Here is an 18891-nt window from a genome sequence, read left to right as displayed (position 1 = left end):
TTAAAAACAGCATGCTTCTGTGCTTTCCCCGCATTAGCTCAGGAATACTTTGACACCATTGTCAATAAACACCGTCCATAGCTGGATCCACAAATCCAAGTTAAGACTGTACTATGCGCAGTGGAAGCCATATGTGAACAGCATCCAGAAATGAGCTCATCTGAAATGGGCTGATGCACAGTGGAAATGTGTATTGTGTTCTGATGAGTCAACCTCCATCCAGATTGTTACCAGTGTAAAGCTCAAAAGCCATGGTCTGCCATAGTACTGGGGGCAGTACTAGTGAGCAGTTTTGCAGATATGTGAAGGCACCGTTAAAGCTAGACACATTTTGTGCAACATATGCTACCTTGAAATATCTCAGAAAATTGTTTAAATAATTGATGCTACTATTTATAATAAAAATTTACATGTAGTTGTGCTTAATTATTTTTGTTTCCTTTTGCTTTATGTTTGTTTCATACACAGTACAAAGGTATTTTGCACTCAAAAGACCTCCCCTCACAGTTTTTGGCTTCATAACCATATGTCACACCATAACACCCCGTTCACATACACTAGTAACATCTTCTGTACCAACTAAGCTCTTTAGCTTTAAACAAGAGATTTTTACTGCGTCCGTTTGAATTTTTCAGGGTCTTTACTTGATTTCCTCCTGTGTTACTAATAGCGGATATGGTGCCCCACATTACTATTACACAGCTCTGTTAAGTTGGTATCCTGAAGTGTCAGTTCAGTTCTTTCCAGAACTTTTTCTCATCTTTTACTTGGTTCTCATTTAGCCAATACTGCAAAACAACAAACGGTGATAATGAAAAACAAAGAGGCATTTCCCTTACCAAAGCATTTTCCTTATTTAATATCACATTCACTGTGAATTATTAATGTGTGAATATTATTTGGGAATATCTTTGATGTGTAAGAAATAATTCCAGCTGATGTTCTTGTTCTTTGGGTTCTTCAGATTATCATATTAGTTCAGTAGATCATAAAAGACTCTCACAGTACTCTCACAAAGGGAAATGCATATGCTCCAGCATTGGTTTTCTGTATTAAATCTAATACTTCAGATTATAATGAAATAATATTTTTAGTCCAAATCTACTATTAGATCAATTTGTGTAGTTCTATGTAATCTGAAATGTGGTAACATTAGCGCTCATTAAATGATCAAGATGAGTTTACATCACATTAAACATGACTGCATTGACCAATGTGGCCCTGTCACCCTGATTCACGTGAGGTCAACTCAATTTTTCAATATCCCTCATGTCAGCCAGTGTTGTAACATTGCACTCATGACCTGTGTGACCTTTCTACACATTTTCATTAATCCATCTTGCCTTGAAGGTGGCTTCCAAGGTGTTCTTGTTGGCCATTACGGTGAGTGGTTATGCATAATTTGCCTCCTCGCAGGCACACAGCTCTGTTCTGTCAACATGATGTTCTTCAGAGATAGTGGCAGGGCATTTGTCAAAAGCCATGGCTCGAGAGATATTGATTAGAAGCTTTACTTCTTAGAATGGGTCCAGGCACAGGTTTGGCCTGCTTTTATTCCTTTGCTTCTACTCCAGGGGTACATTATCTTTAATCGCTGGTGTAACGTCTCAACCACGTAGCTTCTCACTTGCTTTTTTCTGCCAAACACAAGTAGCAAATGAAGGTGGTGCATTAAATCTTTGTGCAAAGTGGCACCCAGTTATGTTTTTGTCATTGCTGACTTGCAGCAGCTTTCTCAGTCACTAGAGGGCAGTGCTTTTCAAACATTGTTTACAAACCTTTCAAACAGTATAATAATTTACTTTTTGAAGAGTGTTATGAAATTGTGCCTGAGCTGGAACAGTTCTCAGCTGTTGTAGCTGTGCTTGACCTGAGTCTTTACAAGATTATATCATTGCACCCTTCCTCCATCCTCAGTCCAGCTTTGTGGGGGAAAAGTCAACAAGACAGGAAGTGTACTGGTCTTTATTGTGTTTGTGGATGTGTTTATGTGTGCTTTTGGCAGACACACTTTTGAACCATTGTGCAGACCTTTTAAAAGCCAATTGAAGAGATGCAGATTCAGGTGTAATGAAGGTCATTGACACATATTCAACTGCTGTCCTTTTTTCCCTTAAATACTCTGCTTTTCAACAACCTTGGTTGCCTAGGGGATTTTGTAGACCGTGTCAGGCCGAGAGGCAGCACTGAGGCTTGATTTCGCAGCAGTAAGGGATGCTATATCACTACTAACATATAGTGATTCAACAGATGACTCAGTGAAGTGGTGAAGTGTGAAGTGGAAATATATGTGCTCCTGCGTAACTGAAAGTATGACATGCTTTTCTATGACAAGTATATGCTCATTCGGTTCACAGAGCTGTTTTGGTCTCTGGTTCGTCGTATGTAACAAATCATCAGCAAGATTTGGTCTTTGTAAAATTGAATTAGAATGTTCCACCACTGAAGCTGTAATGTTTGTCCATGTCGGGCCTTGTGAAGTGTCCCAGCATGTGGAATTGATGTGCTGTCTGTTTTCTATCACTGCATAAAAGAAGCACAATCCTGCCTCTATTGCTGAATGGACTGCAACAGTTAACGTGTTTAGATAAAGTTGTATGCAAAAGTTCGGGACCCAAACTTTTAAAAAATAACTTTTGTTGATCAAAGTGAACACATCGTCTACAGAGAACACACTACTGCACATTTTAATACACTTACTGTTTATTTATATTATTGTCTCCATAATATATTATGGAGACAAAGGCCTGTGCACAATATTTATCATATTTTATATTTTTTTGCAATATATTAAGCTCAGCAAATAAATAGTGCTCTAAAATTGGGAGAATGCCATATTTATGTTTGCTCCTTGTAGAGGATGTGTTAACTTAGTTTCACTTAGAAAACCATCATGCTATTAGATGTGGTTTTCAGGCCTTTGCATACAACCTTTTTTGCAGTAAATGTATTTAGCAGGTGAAAATGCTATATATCATTAAAATAAATACAAATGGGCCTAAATACAGTGATAAAGGTGCCGTATTTGTAAATATTTCATATATTTGCATAATGATACTGAAACAAACAAAATGAATATCTAGCATTGACAAACTGGGGTTACTGATGGAAAAGAGTGCATTAAACAACAGAAACAGGGCTTGTAGGACTTGAGATTAAAAGATAAGTTAGGTTTCACTATTGCTATCGTTTACTGCCTTAGCAGCAACAGCATTAGCAGAACCATTCTGACAGTTATTCACATACTTTGGTCAAAACGGAGAAATGTCCAGTTCAGTTTTCTATCTAGTGCAGCTCAGCCTTCCATTACATTGATTTGCTCTCACACACACATTCTTTTTGTAAGGCTTAGTGAATTAGAGGCTATAGAAAGATGGGAAAAATGTGTTTCTACGGCAATGGCCTTGAGACTCCTACTGAACGGAGCCACTCAGCTGTCCAATCAGCTCACACCTCGTCTGTGACTCAGATCCAGGTTTCTGTATAGCTTCATTTGGGCCTCTGAATAGATGTTGCTCCTAATAGAGGTCCTCATTATACACTCTTATTTTGGTCACCTTGTTGTTCACCGTTACTGAGCTTCATGATGTATTTCGATATCTTGCCATGGAGAGTGAATAGAGTTTACATCAGTGTTGCTTATGAAGTCCTTTAAATAAATGCACCTCAAGTATGCATTTCCTTTATTTCTCTTTGCTTTGATGTAAAGTGATGACCGAACCTTGACAGAGGTGTAAAGGAATAGCACAGCATTGGCTTTTCCTCAAATTCAAATCAAAGTGAAATATCTCCTTTTCTACTTACAAAGGGGAATGCGGTCTCGATTCAAAGTTCCAAACTGCTATTTTGACAGAATTTCTCCGCTTGCTTCAGTGAGCTACAACTGCAGAATAATCATAATTAAATTACATTGTGCTTTTATTATGAACTGCAATAACTGCAACTTTATTTTCTAACTTGAAGGCACCCTTCACTCATCTGCTTTTACCAGAAATCTCAAAAGCAGAAATGAATAGATATCTTCTCAGCAGAATCACACTGAAATGCCAGCAGCACTCTTTGTCTGTGCTTCACTAGTAAGTAGTTACTGTGGCTATGTGGGAAGATATAATGTGGAAAAATCCTGTTGGATCATGTGGATTTTGTCCACAGCATACACACCAGCATGACCAGGATTATTGTGAGTTGGGTGAGAATGTTGTTAAACAGTTTAATAGTACAAGGATCTTTAAAAGGGCCTTTAAGTTTGCCCTGCTTTTAACATCAGCAGGGGACATTTGCTGCGGTGCTTGATAACAAATTCATTACTGCTGTACTTTGTTCCAGAGAAAGGCCTCAGTGAACCATGTAATTAAAAAATGCAGGATTTCTTATCTCTGCAGAAGATGATGCATTTGTGGTAATGCCCTCCTCCTCAAAGATTGGCTTGTACCATAAATTATATTTGTATATGGTAATATACATTATAATATAATATAATATAAATTATATGGTAAATATTTATCTTTATGAAGTGTCTGAGAACTGACGTGCGCTAAATAAATAGTACTTTAAATGAGAAAAAACGTGAATTTGCTTCATTCAGATGGTTCTATGTACATTAAATCTATAGAATTACTGCTGAAAGCTGTACAGATATGTTTATTCATATGGATCTGATGTACATGTTTGAATATAGTAGATTCAGTGTGCTTTTTTTTCAGTGGTCTTCGTGTTTGAGCTTCATGTGAGGCTGGGAATATTCTATGGGAGCCCCATCTGCTGGATGGATTTGGCAAGTATTCACACAACAGCTGTGTTTGAATAGGTAGAAAGATCAGACAGATTTCTGATCCCCAGATCCTTCAGTGCTTTGTGCCTATCAAGAGAGCTTGATTTTTTATGGTGGCCAGCTCTTCTGTGGTCACGCACCACTTTTATCTGACACATGCAAATAATCATTTGTCTTGTTTCTTGCCTTTGTTCTTTTGTGTTTATGATTGAAACCAATTTAATGCAAGAGATGTGCAAAAGATCATATGTAAACAGTCCTCATTACATCCAAAATCATTGGGGAACCATCTGGGTAATTCTGTAAAATAAGAAAATTACTTGTCTGTAATTGTTAATGTTTATTTAATATCATTATTTGCATAGTATTTAAATTCTGAAAGAGGAGTAGTAGTACTCTTATTTCATCATTACGTTTTGACTGGAAACAAAAGAGCAGAATTCTTAAAGTGGCCAACAGAAAATTATCCAATCAGCTTATTTTCCCCTCAGTTGTGTCTAGGTAGATTCAGCCAAGCAAGTTATCCAGTTGGTTAGGACTTCAGGAGCCGAACTGAAGGCCTAATGTGTCAGATCAATCACTAACATGTATAGGACTGACAGTGGAATGAACTGAGAATGAATGGGACCAATTTTGTGAGGGGGAAAAAAATCACTCTAGGCCTCTGGAAATCCTACATATATCCCTACCTGTGAATATGAGCAGAAGTCTGACCAGTGTGTTTGTCAAATTAAGGCCCAATCTTATTTCTAATGTTTAATCCTACCGTTTGTTTTTGAGTGTCACCTTGCCCCTTGGAACAAGAGGTGGTGGTTGAAATCTTCCCCCATGAAATGGGACAATAAAGGGGCATTAATTTATTTACATTTACGTGCTCTGTAGGAACCCTGCCAGCCTTTACTGTAGGAATCACTGTAAAACTGCTACATATAAGGTAAATATGTGTTAACTGTTACAAGCTTCAAAGAACACATGGAATGTATTACAAGCTTCAAATGATCATGTTTAATCTACAGTAAACAAAAAATATTGATGTGAATCACAGTAACTTAGTGCTAACAAAATTCTAGAATCCCATGGGGACACTTTTAGTACTTAGCATTATCATAGAGGTGGTTGTTTTTTATCGAGTGTTGTTTATGGGCCAAACTGAAGGCCAAACTCAAAGTTTTTCTTCTCTAGTTTTGCACAAGTAATGGAATCTTATTGCCACCAGTTTAGCAAATTGGCTCAGTCTGTGTCAAATACCATAGATTTGCTTATATATTTGTCCACAATGTTTAACATAGTGTTATCTATTAAAATGGACAAAAGTATTTCACTGTAGTAGCAGCCTTTTTCAAACCTGAATATGTCATTAATTTAGTTTGTTTAGACTGTGCTAATTGGCAGGGCATTACTACATTAGCCTCATAGCTGCAGTGCAAAACTAAAGAATTGAACTCAATCACCAAATGCGTTGGCTGATTGACTACGTCTGTTTGGTCCATTCAGGCTTCACTTTTGAATGAGATGGCCTGCCTGACATATTAGTCACAAAGTTCAAAGGGCAGAGATTGCTACATAAGGATTAGAATGACAATTGGGAACAATAGCACAGTTAATGACCCAATAAAACCAGAGGGAATGTACTCGAAAGATATATTACATGGGAGGCTCAATGCAATGCTCTGTAAAAACAGCTAGCATCTGTGATGCAGTAACTACTTTTAGTAGACTCAAGTCAAGGGAGGCCTGACACTATTCCATTGTTACCCAGCTCTCATATGACCGCATGTTGTAAAAGCTAAGATGTGGCGAGGCAGACTGAATTCTGGGAGAAGGCTGGTGCCCTGGCCTGAGACAGACCAGCAACAGATTATTCTTTGGGAAGCAGTGCCAGAGGGCCTGAAGAGAAGGGGGAGAGTGGGGGTGGTTAATGTTTATACACAGACGGGCTGAGAAAGGAAATGATTATAGTGTGAACATTTTTCCTTCCTCTTCCTTAGACTGATCGGTCCTCTGTGGGCTTCTAAACAAAACCCCCCTTTCCCTACTTTCCCTATCTCCCCTGTCCTCCATCTCTTCTCTCTAGCCTCTTCCAACCCTAGCCTCCCCACTCATGCTGCCTGCTAACCCCCAGTAATTCATCCAGCCATATTTAGGCAGGGGGAGGGAGGGAACTCCTGTAATGTAAACAGAACTGGAGCTGGAGGGGAGGCGATGAACTACACTTGTGTCTGTGTCCATCAAAATTGCTCAGCAGCTTCCCTGAGCGAGGTGGAACTGCTCTAGACCCAAGAATGACGAGGCCTCTGATGCATTCCCAAACTTCTGTTTGATCCCTAATGGATCCCCTCAGAAACAAATGAAGTTTCTGAAGTTTCTGCAGCTGCTCCAGAGTCTCTTGGCCATATTATTAGCTTTGGACACTGGACATCCATTAATTGGACATCAAGGTATCTCAACACAATGAGTGAGACATCCCAGGAGGAGAGCTCATTGAGCTCAGGGCCACAGCCGATCTGGCTGAAGCCTAGGTCCTCAGCAAACTCGCCATGCGGATCTCCAAACTCAAGACAGTCTCCTCGCAACTCTCCCCGAAACTCGCCACTGCTGTTTAGGAAGCTCCTGATGAACCGCAGCATTGTTCTTCAAAGACGCTTCACCTTGGCCCACACGCCCAGGTATGGCATTGACCTTTGCACTCAAACACAGACACTTCTGTCTTCCCTTGGCTCTGCAACGTGTTCTTGCTTGGTGGTCATTCCAGGTCATCTGACGCATCAACCATGAGGTCAGTAGTACACTTGGACCTTGTTTGGATCTGTCTTGATAAGTGTCACATTGGTGGTTTGCTTTTGCATCTCATGCACCTCTGAGCATCACGAGGAGACTCACAGTCAGAAGGGTCTGCCGTGTTGTTTAGGTAATCCACAGTTTAAACCATTGGTAAAGGCAGAAAAAGCATTTCTGATGTCAGCACATGCGTGAAGGACTTGAAAGGAGGCTTTTGTTCTGTTTGAGGTTCAGGCCTGCTCTTCTGCCTTAGGTGTTGAAGCTTGTCGTTGTTCACCAGGAATAGGCTATCAGCAGGCTCTGTTTTGCTCTGTTCTTGATCACAGTCTCAACTGGAAAAAAGATGCCCAAGTTCCATGGGTTTCATATAGTCTCAGTTAGCATCTGACCATTTTGCAGTTTGAATATGTGAGATATTTATGGTTTCCCATAAAGGGGTTCCTGGGCTATACATCTTTCGGAATGGAGATTTTCCACTGAAGGGAAAATTTTGTCTAGGGTTAAGATTAATCTTTTTTTGGGTAACGGACCCTAAGAATAACTGTGAAGCCAATGTGTAGTTCCTCATTGTTTTAAGGGCTGTTTCAAGTATCTGTAAGTATCAGGGTAAGTAGAGCTCCCATGTATCAAATTAAGATTTTGGCAATATCCCAGAATTCCAAATATTGCGGAAGACTTGATGCACTCAAGCAGTATCATGTGTTTTTAAAACTATAAACTATCTGACAAAGGAATCTCTTTGAGGAAACATTTTGAAAATCAAGCGATTTATATGTAATAGTCCGTCTTCCAGCTTTTGGACAGAGTGAAATGTAGCTACACTTGGAGTAAATGAATGGAGTGAGTGTACAGATGTCTCTCTGGTCTTCATATAAACATTTCCATTGCCCAGATGTTATTAAACTGTTTCCGTGGAAGCTGACGTCAGAGATGGATTCTTCACTCAGAGGTCATGACCGCTAGATTGTAAGGAAAACTTGTAGTAAACCTATAGGACAACTTTCTTCACAATGAAGAATATCTTGATCTTTGTTCTGCAATTCAGTTTATTTGTGAAGAATTCTTGTAGTTTGGCTTTAGAGAAGTAGAAAAAATATGAATAACTTTCTTAAGGTTAGGTAAGGCAAAATGGTCACTGTCTGAATTGTTTATTGTTTCACATTAAATGCTAAGAAGACTAGAAAGTAGATGCCTTATTAAACAGGCTTATGTCCATGTGTTTATCAAGCTTATAAATATATTTTCATAGAAACTAAACTTTTGCTAAACTAGGTCATTCAACTGAACATTGTTTCTTCATTATGTTTTACATCAGTATCTACTGTTTACTCTTGACTAAATCTGAATCCAAATAGCCTGATGTGTGTTTTGGCAGAGGTACTTATGGATGCCCATCTAGTAGTTCCATCAGCTGTGGAGTCAATGGCCTTGATAAGATGTGCTCATCTTTCAAACTGAAGAGTTATGGACTGTCCAGCTCGAATGTTTCTCACACAAATCAAATCTGAAGTATTTAGACTGTCCAAAAGTCCTTATCAGCCTTGACAAGGGCAGACATGTTTGTAAAATGTAACAGAAAATGTCTTCCTTTTTTGAATTTTGGTCATCATTTTGTCACTTTCACACTCTCATCTTGAAGTCCTAAAGGGTTTTATGTACAAATTATGTATAAATATCACAATTTTTCAACTTCTCTTTATCTCTTATGCTGTGTTCACATGTTTGCTTGAAAAAAAACATCATTCCTTATAGCGGTACCTGGTCAGAAGTGGCTTGAAGCTACGCAGTCATTGATATGGTGACATATCGTGGTGCTGGTGAAAGTGGATAATTATTGGAGGAGAGCTTACTGTACAGTGTATATTGTTTATGTAAGGTGGCAAAGGCAGGAGGATGCTCTATTCTCATTTATTTTTTGTTGTATAATACTAGATCCGTCAAGATCTCAACCACGAGACATTTGGCATCCATGGCTCCCAAAAGAATCAACGTCCAGTATGTTCTACCGCTGCTGTTGATGGGAAAAGTTGGGAAAATTGAACTCTTGATGGATCATTCAATTCACTACAGTCTTCAGAACCTTGCCTCTGCCGTTGGCCAGGTTTTCCGTCACAGCTCCAATTGAAAGTAATGGAACATCCAGTTTGCCTTAGTCTGTTTACTGCAAACATGTGAACACATTGTTAGAATAGACCTTTAATACTGGTAGATGCAAATGTGCTCATTTCTGATTGGCTACCCTGTAATGTTAAAGCACTAAGAAATGAAACACTCCTTTGAGCTTCAGTGTGAAAGGGTGGGGCTAAACTGTCTCAGACTCAGTAGGTGGATATTTTTAAACGAGTTGGTCCTTATGACTTCACAGAAACAATGAATTCAAAATGGGTTGGTTTTGTAGCATCATTTCCTTATATGAACTGGAGAGCGAATAGTACCATTTGATACCTAAACAATGTTTACGTATTACTTTGAACTCCTTTTTTCCATGAAATGGGCCATTTAAAGTTGTCTAGGCACCAGAAGAGCCTTAAATTCAGTGGCTGGATGTTAGTTGTGGATTGACCCAGTTTCTGTGGATCATTAACATGACCACTTGAATGCATAAGGTGAGGGAGATAGGGCCACAGGAGTTATTTTCACAGGCCGTTTATTTTTCTCTCAGTCATGTGCAGAAAGAATGTCTGGATTCGACGTCAAAAGGCACAGAAAGAAGATCAGATAGCTAATCTGTGCCTTGATTCTCCTCTCAGGCACAGATGAAGCAGCTTCAACTGCACAGTTTAGTAGAAATATTAGGTCGGTTTATCAGTAGATTCACAACAGAAATATATTTTCAGGCCTTTTTCTCTTGAGGACCAATGTACAAAAGAAGAATTATGTATATATACAACTATATATGTATATACATAGTATATATAATGTGTATATATACAATTATATGTATATATACAATTACAGACTGTAGTCCATCTGTTTCTCTGCCCCCTTTTACCCTGTTCTTCAGTGGTCAGGCCCCCCATGGACCCTCCTAGAGCAGGTACTATTTTGGTGGTCGATCATTCTCAGCACTGCAGTAACATGGATGTGGTGGTGCTGTGTTAGTGTGTGTTGCGCTGGTCTGAGTTGATCAGGCACAGCAGTGCTGCTGGAGTTTTTAAACATCTCAGTGTTACTGCTGGACTGAGAATAGTCCACCAACCAAAAATATCTAGCTGACAGCGTCATGTGGGCAGCGTCCTGTGACCACTGATGAAGGACTAGAGGATGGCCAACACAAACTGTGCAGCAGATGAGCTATCGTCTCTGACTTTATATCTGAAAGGTGCACTGACAAGGTAACGGTGTCTAATAAAGTGGACACTGTGTTTAAAAATTGTTTTTAAAAAAATCACATAGCTAAAAATAGTCGTAAAAGGCTGAATTTGTCCTTTTGTTTAATTGACATGCATGCAGTCTGCTTAATGGCGGCTGTAGATATTAAGTAGCTCCCAACTGACAACAGAAACCGCCTGCTCTCAAATGAACATACATTATTCAGTCTCAGTCAAGACCATGAAGCTTCAGCTGGCGATTAAATGCCCTATACAAACTCTTGAGCTGTTTTTGTTTACTGTGTGCAGTCATTAAAGCACAAGCCTAAAGTGGCCAAATAGGCTGATTAGCTATCTTACTTCCTAGCTTTTGACAGTGATGACAGACACAGCTCCAGCTCAGATAAACAAACATTACTCACTGTTGCCCTTTAAAAAGTTATAGCAGTAAGTCAGAATTCAAAACTTTTGTTAACTTTGTACGACCCATGATGTCTCTCAGTAATCAGTCTCTAAACTTTCTCATTTACATGTTTTTGCCTTAAATAACTGATGAAAATGCACCCGATTCACATTCTGTTAGGTGTGATGTAATATGATTGTGAAATCTAGCAAGTGTTGAAAATAAGCTTAACTTATTGTGCTCAGTGATAATTTTAACAGGACAAGTGACAGGAAGCCTTCATTACTTGTTAGCTACATTATCCTCATGCAGTGGTTGGAAACATGTATGAGATGTACAATGACCAGCCTCTTCATTAAGTACACCTACCTTGTATCTACACTCCTTATCTATTTTATCAGGTCTTCTTACCATATCGGTGCGTTTTGTAGTTCTACAATTACAGACAGTAAGTTTCTCTGTATACTTTATTAGCCCACTTTCACACTTTTCGTCAATGGTCAGTAACCCCACAGGACCACCACAGAGTAGATATTGTTTGGGTGGTGGAGCATTGGCAGCACTCACTCACTGTCCACTCTGTTAGAGACACTTGTTGTTCCACCCTGTAGATTTAAAGTCAGAGAAAATAGCTCATCTGTTCTGCAGTTTGTGTTGGTCATCATCTAGTTCTGCATCAATATTCATAGGACACTGTTGGCTGGATATTTTTGCTTGGTGGACCGTTCTCAGTCCAGCAGTGACACTGAGGTGTTTAAAAACTCCAGCAGCACTGCTGTGTCTGATCCACTCACACCAGCACAACACACACTAACACACCACCACCACCAGTGTCACTGCAGTGCTTAGAATAATGTACAACCAGAACGATACCTGCTCTGTGGTGGTTCTGTGGGGGTCCTGACCATTGAAGAACATTGTAAAATATGCTAACAAAGTATGCAGAGAAACAGATGGACTTCAATTGTAGAACTACAAAGCGCACCTGTCTGGTACGTGGAGCTGAGAAAATGGATCATAAACAAGAAGCTGTGCTTAATGAAATGGTTGGTCAGTGCATGTATAATTTAATATAGTGTATTGATACTTTTCCCCATAGTTTTTTTAAAATATATCCTGGTTTATGCTGATAAATACATAAAGGTTTTATTAATACATTATGTATGTGAATATATGCACTGGAAGTATAATAAATAACAAAAACGCAGGTGTCTAAGTGCTTATTGGGGCGCACTGTAGCCAAACTTTTGGACACCAGACATGTGGGGGCTGACTGACTACATTTAAGATATAGGGAAAAGTAGTAAATTAGATTTTTGGCCAAACCATTGCTTTAAAGTCTTTAAAACACACATGCTGTGACACTGTTTAACCAGCACTGTTTCAGCAAATCCATTACAAGTGTTTCTGTTTTTCTTCATCTCTGTCATGTGTGGTATTGCAAAACGGCGATTGTACGCCTCCGTAAGTAAACTGTTATTTAATTTCTCCTCCCACTCTCTATGAGGTCCACATGCACTGTAGATATCACACGGTGCATGACAATCTGTCACTGCTGGCTCAGATGGAGCATTCTGCTTCTTCTAGTTTCTGCTTCTTGTGCCATTATGCATTTTGCAGCACTTGCAGTTTTGACTCAAACATCGATAGCTGTGACAGATGGCGCATGTTGAATGCTACTGGTTGAAGTATATTTTACAGCACATTTGTTTGACATATCGCTTTTTATAAGGACACCCTGCGTCTCAAGTAGTGTCCAGGCTTCTTTCATGACCGAACTGGAGTCACTCGCGCCACCCACACACTACAAAAATCACAGCACGCACCACAGGAGGAAAAGCATTTTAGTGCAGTACGCACATAATACTTGCCAAATCAGACCCAGGAGAAATGCTCAAACAGCATGTTTACTTTAAGTAGAGCATTGCCTCCATTATCAATGATTAGCTCTGGTGTCATAAAAGATAAACAGAGCATTTTCCTCTTAAAGAGAGTGCACAACCGGAGCTAGCTATAGATAAACACTGGTGAAAGGATGCTATATAGGTATGTGTTGGCAGCTGGCTACTTTCTCCATCCGTCATGCAAGGAGGCCTGCAGATAAGAAGAATCCCCTTCTCTGTCCTGTCCCAGCATTTATGAGTGGCTTTCACTGCCGATAGTTGAACAGCCCTGCGCAACAGCACGTATTTACACAGAGAGTTCATGATACCGTTCTGCCTTAGGCTTCATCACATGGCATTATGTAATCTTTATAATAAGAACAACAGGTGGCTGCATACGAGTAAATGGGTTTCTCCTTTTTTATTTTCTTGTGTCAGTGTGGTACCAGATTTCCCAGCCTGTCATCAGGTTTCGAATAGAAACTGCAGAACTGGCCTCTGTAGTGTATATGGATATACATAGCTTAGCCATCCTACACCCCCTTTAGCATAAACAGAGGTGATTGTGTGTCTTTATTTCAGTCAGTAGCTCCTAGAGCTACATTCATTTTTCAATCAATACCACATGTATGTTTCATAACTAGAAGAGGATATTTTTAGTAATATTTGAATTTGATGCTTTGCATATTTGCCATGTTTTTTTTCTGACATTGAAACTAGAGAAGTCAGACGTTGAGCTCCCAGTCAGTTTAGGTACTGTGTGTGGGTTGTGTGCTATGAATGTAACATTGTAATGCAATTCTATTTGTATGTGATTATATTTGAATCATTATGTACCATAAATTATAACAGTGGTAGCTATAGACTTACAAAGGTTAATCTATATTTTAAGTTTCTTTTAGCCAATGTCAGTTATTTGCTAGTATGCAGTTCTCTGAAGAAGCCATCCTAGTGGTATTGCGTCTAAAATATTGGCATTTGTTTTTGTTTTGTTGTGTTTTTTGTTTGTTTGTTTCTTTCTTTCTTTGATTGTGTTTTTTGTTTGTTTTGTTTAGTTTCTTGCTTGTTAATTACTTTAAAAGGCAAACAATTTCCTGCCTCATGTAACGCTGGTTATATACATCTATATGTCTGCCTGTTTTACACTCTTGGCTTATAGAACATACAGTAGCAGAACACCTTTTTCTTTTATGTAGAAACATTTTTAAAAGGTCCTTTAAAGAACCATATGCAACAAGTTTTACATCATGGAGAGGAGTCATTTAACCATACGAAGAACCATTTATGCATTCTAATAATTCTTTACGTTGTCATGGAGCGATACTGTGCAATGGTCAGAGGCCATACAGTTTATCGGATGGTTACAGTTTTAGTGGTCTACTGGGTCTTGCATGGTTGTTAGAAGTCTCATTTTCTTTGTATCTTTTAATCATTTTTTTGAACTCAAGTTTGTGAATCTCCTTAAATTGTTCCTTCTAGATGCAAGTGGGTTTATCTAATCTCCTCAGAAATATCTATACCTAAGAAAAGAGTGGACAAATTGAGTACTGATAGATTTGGTATTGTACTTGTTTTCTTTTTTTTTTTCCATATTCCGAAACTTGTACTTGACTCGAAACTGAAAAAAAAAACCAAGAGCGGTCTCTTTCACAGTACTACGTATATAACCATCATACCTCACTAAAGAACCTTTGAGAAATCATTTTTCAGTGGCGTAGTCATTTGTTCTGTTCCAAGCCCTTCAGCAGGTAAATGAGCATGCTCTGTCCAGGCAGCCCTCGTGGTGGCTGAGTAAGCTGTGGTGGAACCAAAGACAAAAACACAAGGCCTCCTCTCCTCTGCAGGATGACGCAGGAGAGGGTTGAGAAATGGAGCTTGTCAAGGCTTTCTGTGTAACTCAGTGAATGAGTAAGATCGAGGTGTAGGAGGGCAGCTGTAGACGTGCATGCTGTCTGTGAATGCATGTCACAGCAATGCTCCAAGTGTATGTTTTGTATGGGAGATTGAGGGGACGTTATCGGGTTACACTAAGGATTTTCCTCTTTTTGTTTGCTTTCTACTCCATCACTCCCCCCTTTATTTAACCCACTATGTCCCCCCTCACCCCTTATCAGGGCTAACAATACACAATGTGTTGTGTGTGTGTGTTGCTAGCGCCTCATGGGGATGCAGTGTGCTTCCACGTGTTAGGCAGGGCCAGTGTAGGCAGGCAGAGAGGAGACACCCAGTGCTAGCTCCAACAAGTCAGGACACACGCACACCGTCACAGCGTGTGACTGCGCACCACGCTTCAGGCTGGCTGTGTTTCTTCTACCAGCTTTAGTTCCTCTTATACGTGCGCTTCTGATCCTGGACGACACATACATTTGTGCTTTCTTCCTCGTTTCCCTCTCTGGTCCTCCAAGGCCTCACTCTTTTCCAACTTTAGACACACAGCCAAAGCAAAACAAATATGGAAACTTTGCCGGACCTCATACCCCAAATGCTTGTCTCCTGGGACCCCATAAGAAAAGTCGACGCTCCGCCAACTCTTGTTTTCCCTTTTGCTCTCCAAACTGCTGTCGTCGGCTAGCGCAACAAAGAAAAGATCGGTTACTCGATGGGCTTTGGAAGCAAACTGTGGACACATTGAGGAAGTTCTTGGGGTTTGATGGTAATCAGCATGGCCAGCGTAGTAGTGTAAACTTCAGTTGGTTTTCTGCTCCAGTTTGGAAACTAAACTGCACCAACTTGTTTAGGAACTTCTTGGCATTGATAGCAATCAGCAAAGTCAGCGAAGTGAACTTCTCCCTGGAGCTGGAAGCTGTGTCAAACTGGTGACGTCTTTATAGCGGCGCTTGAAGATCTCATTTTTGTTTCTCAGATATCGAGCTTGAAGATCCGGATGGAGAAATTGAGCTTTAACCAATGAACTTTCTCTTGGATCCTGGACTCCATACCGGACTATAGCTATTATAACCCAGCTTCTTGACCTCCCCAAAGTGCTAGGGTCAAGTTTTTACTGCTGGAGCTGATCAAAAACAGTGCCACAAAATGAGCCTTTCCTCGAAGCGTGTAAGGCACGTGGAGCTCCAGTCTTTGCGATAAAGCAACTGTGGCCATCTGCACGGAGATCTGAAATCATGCATAAAGATCATCGTTTACCCCGGAAAAGTTCATTATTCAACTTTGGTTCAGGTCGGAGAAGACACTCCTGCATTGGGTATAGTTATTCATTTACATACTAACTTGCTTATTTACTTAACTTGCTTATTTATTTAATTACTAACTTGCATATGTACTTATTTACTCTCTCAATGGCTGACTGGCTGACCGACCTATTTATTTGTTAATTTATTTATTGTTAACTTGCAATAATATACTCATTGTTGACGTTTTTCCAACTTCAAAGTCTCCCCCCTTGTACTTGTCCTTGTGTTTTTTGTGGTTTTGCTTGTTGGTAAACAAGACACGTGACACCTCATGACCAGTCGCACTCTTTTTTTTGTGTCTGGTCTCCTTTTTTGTGGCTAAAAGTGTTTTAATAGGCTGTGGTGAAGCCAGCCAGCTGCCAGTCACATCATTTCTGAGCTGAAGGAGTGAAGAGGATATCGAGGCTTGCTGCAAATCGCACCCTTGTGGCAATAACGTCTCAATTTGCCTTATCAAAATCACACAAACTGTGATGTCACAGCAGCTACTGGTATACTTTTAGGTTTGTGCTTTGATTGATTGACAGAAGCTAGAAATTGCAGTGCCTTTTTCACACATGTGGACTGTGAAAGGGCAACTTGCTGTGATTTAACATTCATTAGATGTGAGCGATGTTTAGATATTTGTCCTGACTATATAGGGAAATATAGGGAATACTGGGAGTCTGGTTCCATTGACTTACAGTGAAAGTAAAGTAGTTTTTTTCCTTCTCCTGTAAAGTTGTTATTTTGGAGATCATGGCTCATGGCATCATCAGTTTGCATATTGTTTTACTTGTTTTACTCCTTTGTGTTGTCTTTCTGCCTGGACTGCCATTGCTTGTGCATCTTTTTTATACTTGTGGTACTTCTGTGACAGTAATAGCTTAACAAGATTGCAAAGTTCTTTGTCTACTTTAATTAGTAGAACATAGCCATATTACGTTGAATGTCAAAGTAATACAAAAAAAACTTGCTTGTGATTCTTGTGTGTGATTTACTTGAATTCACTGAGTACTTATTACTCAGTTGAGCATCTTAAAAGCTACTTAACACACTATTTGACATAACATTTTTAAGTAAATCCAACATAGTCTTAAACTGGAGGCTGGAATCAAAAAATCAAATCATGTGAGAAACTGAGTAAAGATCCAACAACAAATTTAAGCAATTTAATTTTATAATGAGGCAGCACAATTACTGCTTTTTGCATGAGCTCAACTTAAAATGTGTTGTTGATCTGAGATGCAGAATTAAAAATTGTGAGTTTTACAAACTTTTAACTAAACAGCAGTAATTCAAAAAAGCTGTGGAAAAAAAAACATGGTATTGACATGTTATCATTATCAGTAATTGTCATGAAGTATGTCAATGTCTGATGACATGAATGTTAACTGTCATGACATCAGTCATTATGACAGCACGGAATTTGTAATAATTACTTATGACAGCATATGACATCTGCACTGATGTTTATTCAAGTAAAGTGTCACATGTAATATATACCATAGCTCTTAATAGGTATAGCACATTCAGTATTATTGTTATATATAGATACGTATCATCATCATTATCACAACAAAACCTTGTATTTCCAAAATGTAACTTTGCAGAAAAAGTAAAAATAGTTTAAATGTGAAAAGTTAATGGAACAAGTTTAATTCTATTGCTCTGTTGCATCATGAAATTTTAGCATGTTTTAAATGCCACGTCACACACACCCATGTGTTTGTGTGTGTGTGTGTGTGCAGTTGGGTTGATGGGGAGATGGTGGATCAGTGTTTGGCTGCTTTCAGCACTATTGTGTGTGTGTCTGTGTGCATGTCTGTGGGTTGGGGGGAAGGGTTTGGTTTGGATGAAGACACGCACCCATGGTCCTGCTGTCAGCCTGGCACAGCAGTAAGGCAGTGATGTCAGAGTATGAGAGAATATCCAACACACTGGTGCTCACGTTATTTGACACAAAGCACAGTGTTGTCCCATTGCCTTGGTTTACCCAACTTTTATGGAGCAGCACTTGGACTAAGCACAATGCAAAGTGTATGCAAATTAAGCTTAGAAAAACCTTCGAATTGGGTTGCAGAAAGCAAAAGGAAATTTACATGTTGATCTATCAAACCTTTCTCAGTATCAGTATCAATCAGTGTCCAGTCAAAATGGCCATTGTGTACAACTTATTCATTTGTCAGTAACAGTAAAAACACAGAAAACATACTTGGAAAATTACACCGAAACCTAAACAATTAAATATAATGCCAAGTCTTTCATTTGGTGTGTCCACACTTTGCCTTTATTACAGCTTGCATTCTTTTCAGCACTCTTGCTTTCAGTTTTCAGCTTCTGCCATCTAACAGAAGAAACTACAGCTGTTAGAGATATTTAGATGCAATTTACAATAAGGACCTTTTTACGGAGTTAAACATTCCACCAAACCTAAAATAAACTCCTGTAATAGTAATAACCAATTAATAACAATAATATTCACCAATATGATTTTATATGGTCAAAAATTAAACAGACTCCAATTGTTTGAGCAAATGGTGCATTACTGACTTCTGATTGCCAGATGTCCACT

The 18891-nt window shown here is 39.2% G+C and overlaps 1 protein-coding gene across 7 annotated transcripts in view; it reads left to right on the top strand.

Moving 5' to 3' along the window:
- LOC108430117 (cAMP-specific 3',5'-cyclic phosphodiesterase 4C) overlaps window positions 1-18891 on the top strand; it is a 95700-nt gene that overhangs the window by 37844 nt on the left and 38965 nt on the right. The window contains exon 1 of one of the 7 annotated variants that reach the window (XM_037545206.1): window positions 7191-7437. The exons of 4 other annotated variants lie outside the window; for them this stretch is intronic. In XM_037545206.1, coding sequence (XP_037401103.1) covers window positions 7223-7437 — 215 coding nt within the window. In that variant the 5' untranslated portion in view covers window positions 7191-7222. Of the gene's footprint in view, window positions 1-7190; window positions 7438-15375; window positions 16349-18891 lie in introns of those variants that run through there. 2 more of the 7 variants (XM_017702331.2, XM_017702338.2) reach the window with 2 other exon arrangements.

The sequence above is a fragment of the Pygocentrus nattereri genome, chromosome 15 (genome assembly GCF_015220715.1).
Source record: "Pygocentrus nattereri isolate fPygNat1 chromosome 15, fPygNat1.pri, whole genome shotgun sequence".
In the NCBI taxonomy this organism is placed as follows: Eukaryota; Metazoa; Chordata; class Actinopteri; order Characiformes; family Serrasalmidae; genus Pygocentrus; species Pygocentrus nattereri.
The sequence above is the reverse complement of the archived record's forward strand: the minus strand, read 5'-3'. Positions and strand labels throughout refer to the sequence as shown.